Below are 11,835 nucleotides of genomic sequence, written 5' to 3'. Positions count from 1 at the left end.
CACTGTCTATCAGAGTGGACAGCTAGTTAGAGAGGCATGGATAAAGGCAGCCAACCCGTGTAACATATTGGCTGGTTTCAAAGCAGCAGAAATATGTCCATTCAACCAAAATGTATTTAGCAAAGATGCATTATGCTATCATTTGTGACTGACTATCCCATTCTAGCACCATGTACAGAACCCATATCTTCCTCACGGCAAAGAACCAACATCATCTACCTGAATTGTTCAACAAAGCAAGATGTCTAACTCTTCTATAGATGTACCAAAAATGGTACCTACATCACTATAGGCAGCTGCAGATACGTCAATCAACAGGACACAATCAAATGACCCTGCCTCTCCTCAGACTGGCTTTATAACTCCTGAATGCCTTTCTGGTTATCCAAAGGTAAGAAAATATTTACTCACATAATGCATTTCTTTGACTTTTGACAGTTTTCAACACAATTTAAAAAGTTTTATGACTGGACTTAAAATAATATTCAATTTAAATATTCAATGTATTTTTGTTTGTTTGTTTGTTTTTTGAATTTCGCGCAAAGCTACACGAGGGCTATCTGCGCTCAATGTATTTTTAGGTACCACAAAAAAAAACACACAAACCAATCGAGGAAAAAATAGAGGCAATGACTGCTACCTCCACACCAAAGTTAAATCATCTGCGATTTGAAGCAGAACACAACAGGCTTAAAGAGTACTAAGACTAAAAAGTAACCTGAAGCTTGGAATAGGCTTATCACACAAAAGAAGAATAAAACTACTCTGCCTCAAGAGTCTGACATATCAAGTGATGAAGAGGTACCAATTACTAATGATGACACATCAGATGTCAGTGATAAAAAGACTGAAGCTACATTAGGTGTTGTTAATTTTGATAACATGAAAATGAACACTTATATAAATTCTAGTAGAATCGACCCATTTATTATGTAGGGAAAGTGGTGGTTGAAGTCAATAGCAATAAGGATATTGAAATAGATTTCTTGAGAAAAAGTTCAAAAGTGAAAAATAGAGGGTATTTTATTCATTAGGAAAAATCAGATTCAAGTTATACTACCTAAATTATTGCACACAAGCACAACTAATTGCGCAGCAAATGGTGCTGGATTTGTAGTCAATTTTGGAGAGTTAGAAGTTTCTTAATAAAAAGCAACATGTACATTCTGTTGCTAAATTGACTCTAGGAGTACTACTAATATTTATCCAAGTATCCATATACAAACTGAATCAATGTATAGTAGTGTTTTATTTCTTTATAACTTCTATGTAAAGTAACAAATTGGGTGAATAGTAAAGTTCTTTTTTTTAACATGAATATCAGATTGGGTTCAGATATAAACATTTATTGTGTTCAAAGTAAAACTTTAAGTTAGTTAAGCTTGTGTATGAATAAAAATTGAAGGTTTCTGAAATGTGTTCCTCATTAAAGTACTCACCCATCATAAAATAAAGAATAAACTAAATGTTGCCAAGAATAATGTTGTCCCTGATAATGTCCCAGTTAACCTTCATTTTGATTGATTTAAACAGTGGATCAAACATTACAGTAAATCAGATAGAAGTACACTGCTATTTCAAAATATGTCTTTAGAGAATTGTGTCTTGAGACATTTTGGCACTCTTTATACTGCAACAGCTATGAATATGTAATTATGTATCCAAGGGACCAGGTCTCCTCGTCTCACTTGTGCATATCTATCAATAGATGGGGGCAACCTGTGATGCTACTCTTATTAGATTCAATCTTTTGTAACATCATGCATCTTGCATGTTTATATTAAGCACTTACCATTACATCAGTTACGACAGCTAAATTTTTTTCTTCTAATGTAGAAAGTTTTATTTCAACAACTTCTTGACAGTTCAATTTTAAAAACTACGAATAACAAGCATGAGAAGGTAGTTTTGTTTAATCTGTAAATACACATTTCTGTTTGTGTCTGAATAAAAATTACATTATAGATTTCACTTTGCTGTTTGCATTTTTACAAACACCCATCAATTAAGATGTAATGTACACCATCATCCGTTAGAAGAACAAATGATAATTACTTAAAATATGATGTTGACCTCAACATGTTAGAAGAATAAACATGAATCACTTATAATTTTACGTTGACCTACATCTACAAAGATATGTTATTTGTTTAGTGTCTTATCATACTGGGTCTACTAAAATCCTTGAGTTTCGAGGTATATTGCTTATAATCCAAGTACAGACAGAGATGAAACAATTTTTGATGATAAGACAGAAATATTATAGTTAAACAGAAAATAAACACAAAAAAAGCAAGAACTTTGTAGAAAAGACCAAATGCTGTAAGGTAAACAAGAAAACTTGAAAGGAATTAACCCATTCACTGCATCTGGGGCATATTTTCCAGTGCTCCCACCCCTCACATTGTGACTGGGACATATGTTTCCACTGTTTACGTCTTCCTCTGGTGGGTCCCGGTTAATCATCTTGACTATCATCATTAGATGGAAAGCTAGCATCCTCTTGTCTCATTGCCTCTTCATCATCACACATTTGAACACAACTTGACTCACTTTCACTATCTTCTAAACTATCCGAGTCAAGCACATCATGCATACTTACACAGTAATTAGGGTTACTACTAGCTGCTGTAGTGATGCAGGCATGGTCAGCATGCTGTTGTCGTACATCTCACTTATGCATCCAATTGGTTACTGAAGGACTGAGTGGAAAACATTGAGGTAAATCATATATCAGTATTAGGTGGGATGACAATAAATACTTTACAACTTATTTTACTGCCGTACATCACGAACATCAATTATGGATGACCATGGTAAACATTTGTCCCAGTTTACCAATGTGAGGGAGTGGGGGTACTGGGAAATATTGAAAGAGTTATTAAAATAAAAAAATTTTAATTTCATAAAAACTGATTATAATCTCATGATATTAAACCCCAGTGTCATTGCTATTAAGAAAGACTGTAGTAAATGTGTGATATTTAATATAATTAAACATTAATCAGGGAATATGGTAGGGATCCATATGTAGGGATTGCCCAAAGTACTAATCATGATCTCTGATCAGTGAACAGTTATGTCCTTTATATGAAAGTAGATAATACACTGTATACTCCTTACTGCACAGTGCAGTATTACGGTCATGACTTATCTTGTTTCAAGAGTAATGTCTACAGATTATATTATGAACTGAATGAATTGATGAAATGGTGCCTTTCATTTAGAAGATACAGCCCTCCTGGAAGCCAAGACTTTGACTCACAAAAAGTGCAGAAACTTGTAATTAAAAATGTTATTCTAAAATTGATGGGATGGAGGGATGAAAAGAGATAAGAAACTTGATAGCACCTAAGATCGGATGTATTACCCATTCCTACATTCCACCACCTAACGTATATATGCATCCTCCCCAAGAGTTCACTGTATGAGTGATGGAATGTAGGAATGTGTAATGCAGACTTTCCTCCCATCCCAAATACTCTCTGGTTTCTGATGTTTTTCTTCATCACATCAACTTCAGAATATAATGTTTTACTTGTATTTTTAAAGGAATTGACAGGAATGATGCATCACCTTTTTACATACTTTAAGACAGAAATATACATTTCAGCAGAGACATTTTCAGCTGAAACATCTTTATATTTTTAAAATGGTGGTTGGATTTTGGAAAAGGTTTCCTTCAGATGTGATGCATTTTGTTATTTTAAGGGAGTTAAAGGGATAAATCTTAATGAATGTGTGAGATTTTTTTCAATTTTTAAAGGTTTAGTTTAATTTAGCGAATACACATGGACCAAATGATCCCTTGTTGTCATTAACGTTACATGGTATGTTACAAAGCTACACATTAGGCTATCTGTGCTGTGGAAACAACTGGGATCAGCACCCAATTAGTATTATAAGCTCCCAGACTTACTGATGAGGAATTGAGGGAAGCTTACACAAACATAACTTTTCTCCTCAGTGTGTATTCTTCAACGTGTTTTTAAGGTACTATCTGCATGAAAGTTTTTCCACACACATTGTACAACTGTAAAGTTTCTCCCCGATGTGTTTTTGATTCACCCTTTGTTCCAAACTGTTTTCCACACACCATACAAATGTAAGGTTTCGCCCTGGTATATCTTCTTTCATCTGTTTTTAAATGAGTATTTCTTCCAAAAAGTTTTCCACACACTGTACAACTGTAAGATTTCTCACCAGTGTGTGTTAATTAATGTATTCTTAATTCACCATTTGTTAAAAACTGATTTCCACAATCCGTAAAACTAGATAGTTTCACCCACGTGTTTTCTTTCATGAGTTTTTAATACACTGTTTGTTCCAAACTGTTTTCCACACACTGTACAAATATAAGGTTTTTCCCCAGTGTGTATTCTTTGATGTATTTGTAATTCACCATTTCTTCCAAAGTGTTTTCCACAGTCTGTACAAATGTAAGGCTTCTCCCCAGTGTGTATTCTTTGATGTGTTTTTAAGGTACTGTTTGTACCAAAATGTTTTCCACACACTGCACAACTGTAAGGTTTCTCACCAGTGTGTGTCCTGTGATGTTTTTTTAAATCACCATTTGTTCCAAACCGTTTTTCGCAAACTGTACAACAATAAGGTTTCACCCCAGTGTGTATTCTTTGATGTCGTTTTAATTCACTGATTGTTCCAAACTGTTTTCCACACACTGTACAACTGTAAGGTTTCTGCCCAGTGTGTTTTCTCTCATGTACTTTTAAGCAACTATTTGTACCAAACTGTTTTCCACACACTGTACAACTGTATGGTTTCTCACCAGTGTGTGTTCTTTGATGTTGTTTTAAGTTACACTTTAATATAAATTGTTTATCACACACTACACAATTGTAAGATTTCTCCCCAGTGTGTATTCTCTGATGTATTTTTAAGCTACTATTTGTACCAAACTGTTTTCCACAAACTGTACAACTGTAAGGTTTTTCACCAGTGTGTATCCTTTGATGTCTTTTTAATGCACTGTTTGTTACAAATTGTTTTTCACAAACTGCACAACTATAAGGTTTCTCTCTAGTGTGTCTTCTTTGATGTGTTTTTAAGTCAGTATTTGTACCAAACTGTTTTCCACAAACTGTACAAACGTAAGGTTTCTCCCCAGTGTGTATTCTTTGATGTGTTTTTAAATTACCATTTGTTCCAAACTGTTTTCCACACACCATACAAATGTAAGGTTTCTCCCTGTTGTGTCTTCTTTCATCTGTTTTTAAGTGAGTATTTGTTCCAAACTGTTTTCCACACACTGTACAACTGTGAGGTTTCTCCCCAGTGTGTCTTCTTTGGTATATTTTTAAGGGACTATTTCTATCAAACTGTTTTCCACAAACTGTACAATGATATGGTTTCTCTCCAGAGTGTATCCTCTTTTGTTGTTTTAGGTTATCAAATGGTTTTCCACAACTGTATAATGTATCATCACACTGATGTATATTAAATGTTGTTAGGTTATTTCTACTTAACTTTGTTTCTCCAATAATATTGTTGTTTGGGGATTTTACATCTTCTGTAAAGTGATCTTCTTGTTTTATAACATAACCAGTAAACTGACTTCCACAACAGATGTTCACACTGGTCTTTGTATCTAAAACAGATATAAATGATGTCACAAATTAGTTAATAATAAATATATTATACATTACTTAATTTGACAAACATATAAATATATGTCAATGTTCTAATATAATCAACACAAATATCAGTATCAAAGTATTAACCCATTCACTGCATATTTCCCAGTGCCCTCACATTGCATCTTGGACAAATGTTTTATGTTGTTGACAGTCTTTATGCCTTCCTCTGATGGGTCCAGGTTCATCATCTTGACTATCATCACTAGATGGAAAGCTAGCATCCTCTTGTCTCATTGCTTCTTCATCATCACACATTTGAACACAACTTGACTCACTTTCACTATCTTCTAAACTATCTGAGTCAAGCACATCATGCATACTTACACAGTAATTAGGGTTACTACTAGCTGCTGTAGTGATGCAGGCATGGTCAGCATGCTGTTGTCGTACATTTCACTTATGCATCCAACTGGTTACTGAAGGACTGAGTGGAAAACATTGAGGTAAATCATATATCAGTATTAGGTGGGATGACAATAAATACTTTACAACTTATTTTACTGCCGTACATCACGCATGGCGATATATATATATATACATCCAAGCCGCAGTGAAAGGGTTAAAGCTAAAACTAAGTTTAACACTTTATAGAAACATTTATACCTAGATCAGGATAGTATTGAAAACAAACTGTTCGTAACGTACCATGTTGAAGAGAGGTTTTTAGTAGACAAAGTCTAAAACGGCTTGTAGAAATATTATAATACAGTGTAACATCAACCAATGTTAACTTTCAGCCAGTAACTTTCTGACTTATGTGTTTGAGATATCTTTAATTTCAAGTGGTTGATTATCATGAAGTCTTCTAATGATTTGTCTACTTTAACATCAATGCTAAAGACGTAGACTAAACCAAAATGTTTATCTATATATTATTTATCAAGTTTATGTATCATTCCTGTAATTAGAAACTATTTGATTACTGACTTCAATATGTTAAATTAAGAGATTGGAGATTTGGGATTATTCAATTCTTAAGATTATATAGACTGGTAGTGTTCAGTATAATTACATCTGTGGTAATAAATGACAGCAGTACATTTTCTGAACATGAAGAACCATAAAATATAACAAACACTGGTCAGTTAGAAAGTTTCTTAATGTTTTGTCAACATTTTATCACATTAAAACTTTCACACAATAATTCCCAAGTAGAAATAACAAAACACAAACCAAACACAGATCTATAAACTTCAAATTAATTAAAAGATCACCAAGAATTCAACAAATTCCTTTGTCCACCTTACTACAAATAGGTCAAAGTGCATGCCATAACTTTTTAAACAGTTACATTCAAAATTTAAATAAACTGCTTTGTTATCATTATATATGAATCAAATGTTAATATAGATCTTAACTAACTCTAATTTTTAGGTTCTTCAAAATTCTTCGATATTATTTGTTTACAGTGTCTAGAACATCAGACCCACTTGCCACACCCACCTGTTTACAGTGTCTATAACATCAGACCCATTTGCCACACCCACTTGTTTGCAGTGTCTATTTCTTCTTTTCCATGCATGTCCTTTATTTATCATTATAAAAGTAACTAAAATTTAACTATTAGAAACTTAGTTGGTCAGTTAAGGTTAAATTAAGTAAGATAATTAAAACAAAAATATTAAACATTCTCTACAAGGTATTCTCACAAGCAGCTCATGCATTATGTCATCCAATACAATAATGTGAGCTACTTGTTTGATGAGTGATTTAAAACTTGTGTTGCAGGATTATTAGTTAGACACCATTAAAAGAAAAAGAACAATAAATTAAGTATAAACAGATGTACACAGTTATGAGCTTTCTAGGAATTCTAGTCATTCTAGGAAGTGTAACAAATTCATTTTTTGTTTTTACGATGTTTACTTATCATTCACATAATCAGAATGAGTATAGGGTTAGAGTAGGAAAAAAACAGATAAAATGTAAATTTGTACATAAAAGTTTAATTTTATCTTAAAGTTTTAAAGACACACAAACAAAATTTGGCAATTTTTAGGTGAGAAAAAGTATTTTTAACACAAAAATAGATTTTCACTTGGAGTAGACAGCACTCTGACTCTATGTTCATATACAAATCTTTAATTAAAATATTTAATTAAAAAAATTAATTTTTTGGTGTACAAAATACTTGTAATGATTACAGAAAGCTTGACAAATTCAGCAAATATACACAAGACATATTAAAAGTTATAGTATGAAAGCAAGTTACTTTAAGTTTACAAAGTCAGTGAGAAGTGTGAAGCCAGTTTCAATGAACTTTTTAAGTTTACTACACTAAAAATGTATTTCTGATAGATACCTATGCTCGCATAATAGCTTTTCTCATTTGGTGCTACTTTCTACATGCACACTTTATTGCTTTCCATTGATATTAACACCTACGTTTACATGTGCTACAGCTGCACGGTACACGTGACAACCCTCCATCAATAGCAGTGCAACAAACCCTCTTGGCACAGCTGACTCCCTCTACACTGCAGAACTCAATCTTTTATGAAAGATTAGGCAAAAACGAAACACCAGAAGTGGAGAGAACGGGTGGGAGGTATCTGTCAGAAATACATTTTCAATGTAAAAAAAATAATAACTTCCAATACAATACCTTACCTCCTCTCACATAATAGTTAGAATCCCACACTGAACTGGTGGAGAGACCAGTGCAAATTTACCTAGATGAGTACCCTTCAGAAAGTGACTGAAGAAAGCCCAGGGAATGTGACATCTCTATGTGGAGGAACACACCTATAGGAGACTGTACCACATCTGTATCAGGAATACTCATCACCAGGTGTGAAGATACATGTCGCTAAATTGGGAGGAAAGGATACACATCCAATCCATAATTGGAAGTGCCAAATGGTGTAGAGTGGTTAGGGTGTATCAGACCATAATTAGTGGGTCATCTCCAGTCCAAAACCAGGCAGCATCGGATATTTGTCTTCCAGTCTACAGTAGGAAGAGAATCCCAACCATCTTCACTTCAAACTTAGGAAGCAAAAGGGAAAATAACTTCCATTCAAACAACACAAGCAGGACATGTGGGTGTAGACCCAGTACACAACCAAAACCAGACCACCCAGAAACTCAACATCCAGGTGATGGTAGGAAAGGGGAAAGCGATGTGATGGTTCACTCGAATCCAAAACCTAGCAGCATTACGAACTTATAGTCAAGTCCATAATAAGATGAGAGCTCCCTACCATTCATATGTATGAGAACTTATGTTGGTTAATCCAGCACTATTCCTCCATCAAACCACCCAGGCACTGGTAGGATGAGTGATTCCAGCTAGAGGAGTGAACTATATTTGGTAGATCACACCAGTCCAAAACCAGGTGGCATCGGGTATTTGCCTTCTGGTTCATGGTATGAGGAGGGTTCACAGTATATACACTGACAGTGTATCATCGCTCTACTATCAACTGAATGAAATTGAGCACACTCAGAAGGATGGCTCCATTGCCACCATTTCAATGGCTAGGAGCTGGTAAGTGGCAAAGACTCCTATATTTTACTCCACAAAGGACACACACACACACACACAAAGTGCCAATTCATTCAACCAGGATCAGAGAAATGGACAGCTATCCAGACACTGCTTTACTCATGATAATTCACAACTTGGTACAGTCTGGGATAGACTTTATTTATGAAGCAAAATACTGTGAGGATACCTCTAGTGGTCTTCTGGAACATCCCATCTCAACAGTGAGCATAATAGACCTTTAAGACCAAAAGTGCAGATTTATGAATTAGCATACCTCGAAAGGCACCACTCACCAAAGAGAAGGATCCAACTTGTAAAATGGGCCACTGTAATGGAAAGATGACTTTATGATGTAAAGAATGTGCAATGAAAGTGTGAGGTGTGGTCCACTGTCAGCCTGCATGATCTCTATCAATGGATGACAGAAATGGGCAAAAGGGAGAGGATGATGATGATCCTGGTGTGAAGAAATCAGGAAAGTACGTCAGGAATCCAAAAATTATGAGAAATAACCCAAATAAAGTGAATCTAAAAACATTCATTTATAGGAAGGATTTCAATTGATAAAAAGGTGGGAAGAGAACCAAGAAAGGAAACCATGCAGGCAACATAAAACTGGAGAGCATGAATTGGACAGATAAAACTACATTTCAGAATGGAAATATAACTGGGAAATGGAAGGTAAGCAAATAATAGATGCTTTGCACAGGCTTAGGGCTTTCTTTTTATTTTATCTAACTGGATTTCTCTTTCAACACTTCATATTCTTACCAAGCCAATTTTGTTGTGTATGATAAGCTTAGAAGTATCGGTGGTTTAGTGTTTTGACTGTTGATTCTTAGCCTTGCTAATGCCAGCATCTGGCACCTGATTATTGGCTTTAGTTATTGACAAGGTATCATTGGTCTCAACGTTTGCTTCAAGGTACGACTCTTTCAAAACTTAAAATCTCAATTTCTATGTGCAGCTTATCTCTGGTGAGAGATGTTTGAGTGATATAATCTGGCAAGCAATCCTACTGTAAAATACCAACTGCTTCCAAGACAATTTCCTTACAGATATAAACTAAATGTTCTAACTTTAAATCTTCTACTTCTAATTGAACACTATACTTTCCTAGCATCTTACCTAAGATATAAAAGAAATATAACTTAACTATCTCTCTAACTATAGCATACTTATGTAAGAAACCACCATAAATTCTATAGACGATCAAGCTAATAACAATACTGACAGCAATTACATATACACTGTGAGGAAATCTGAGTGCCAATTTCAAATTAACCATTGGTGGAGTATAGTGTAAACAGGTTTTTATAATGACTATATACACTTGTGTCAACTAACTACATGTATTAGGTCGTCAAGAAATTAATGTCGCATTTTTTTAGATGAAAAAACCTGAACAACTTATATATAACAACAACACATTTATTAAATGAAATAGTCTCCATTCTTATTGATGATGCTTTTCTATCTTACAATCAGGTTGTTACTGCCCTAATTAAAGAAATCACTTGGCTTTGAAGCAAAAAAACGTGTGGATGTCCTCCTTAACACCTTTTATATTTGCATACATTTTCCTACTGAGATGGTGTTGCAGTGAATGAAAAAGATGGTAATCTGATGGTGCCATATCTGTAGAATATGGTGGGTGGGGGAAACTTCCCAACCCAACTCCATAATCTTGTGTTGCGTCCAACATGCATTGTCGTGATGAAAAACACCTTTCCAATTGATAAGTGAAGAGCATTTCTGATGAAGGGCTTGATTTAAACATTCCAGTTGTTGACTATAGATCTCCACATTGACAGTTAGCTGTGGGCTGAGAAGTTCAAAATGAATTGCTCCTTTGATGTCCCAGCACAGCATCACTTTCTATAAATGCAGTCCAGGTTTTGGGGTCGGAAGTGGTTTTTGTCTAGAATGGAGCCATTTTTTTGGCATTTATTATTTGCATAGAGAATCCATTTTTTATCATCAGTGACAATTCTGTCCAAAAATGGTTCGTGCACATTACGTACAAGAAGAGACGAAGCAATGTTAACACGTTGGAAACAATGATCATTGGAGAGTTCATGAGGCACCCAAACACCTTCTTTAAGGAGTTTTCCCATATTCCTTAGATATCTACATTTGTTAAATGATAGACATGCAATTTCAGGACCATTTCATGAGTGTGTTGCCTTGAGTTAGACTCAACAAGCTTCTTCAGAGCATCAATGTCAATTCCAACATGTTGGCCCCTTGCCATCACAGTTTTTAAGGCTAAAGTCACCAAAACAAAATTTCTGAACCATCATGAGGCACCCAAACACCTTCTTTAAAGAGTTTTCCCATATTTCTTAGATATTTATATATTAATCCATGAGAGACATGTAATTTCAGGGCCATTTCATGGGTGTGTTGCTTTGGGTTAGACTCAACAAGCTTCTTCAGAGCATCAATGTCAATTCTAACACGTCGGCACCTGCCATCACAGTTGTCAAGGCTAAAGTCACCTAAACAAAATTTTCTGAACCATCATTGACACTTATGAACATTCAAAACATTTCTATGAACTTCTTTGACATTCTTTATGGCTACAGAGGCATTGTTTCTCTTCTTGTATGCAAACAGCATTACATGCTGAATGTGTGTCTCATTGTGTGCCATCATTATAAGGGATTAGAGTATACTAAACTTTAC

General features: G+C 34.7%; 1 protein-coding gene across 8 annotated transcripts in view; it reads right to left on the bottom strand.

The window, feature by feature from the left end:
• Positions 1 to 1,870: 1,870 nt before the first annotated feature.
• LOC106473049 (zinc finger protein 287-like) overlaps positions 1,871 to 11,835 on the bottom strand; it is a 39,764-nt gene continuing 29,799 nt past the window's right edge. For 7 of the 8 annotated variants that reach the window (XM_022401561.1, XM_022401564.1, XM_022401559.1 and 4 more), the window contains exons 5-6: positions 5,314 to 5,608; positions 1,871 to 4,473 (exon numbers count right to left, since the gene is read on the bottom strand). In XM_022401561.1, coding sequence (XP_022257269.1) covers positions 4,272 to 4,473; positions 5,314 to 5,608 — 497 coding nt within the window. In that variant the 3' untranslated portion in view covers positions 1,871 to 4,271. Of the gene's footprint in view, positions 4,474 to 5,313; positions 5,609 to 5,700; positions 6,082 to 11,835 lie in introns of those variants that run through there. The other variant, XM_022401569.1, reaches the window with a different exon arrangement.

The sequence above is a fragment of the Limulus polyphemus genome, unplaced genomic scaffold (genome assembly GCF_000517525.1).
Source record: "Limulus polyphemus unplaced genomic scaffold, Limulus_polyphemus-2.1.2 Scaffold5846, whole genome shotgun sequence".
Taxonomy (NCBI): domain Eukaryota; kingdom Metazoa; phylum Arthropoda; class Merostomata; order Xiphosura; family Limulidae; genus Limulus; species Limulus polyphemus.
Note: the sequence above shows the minus strand (reverse complement) of the source record. Positions and strands in the feature narration are given on the sequence as shown.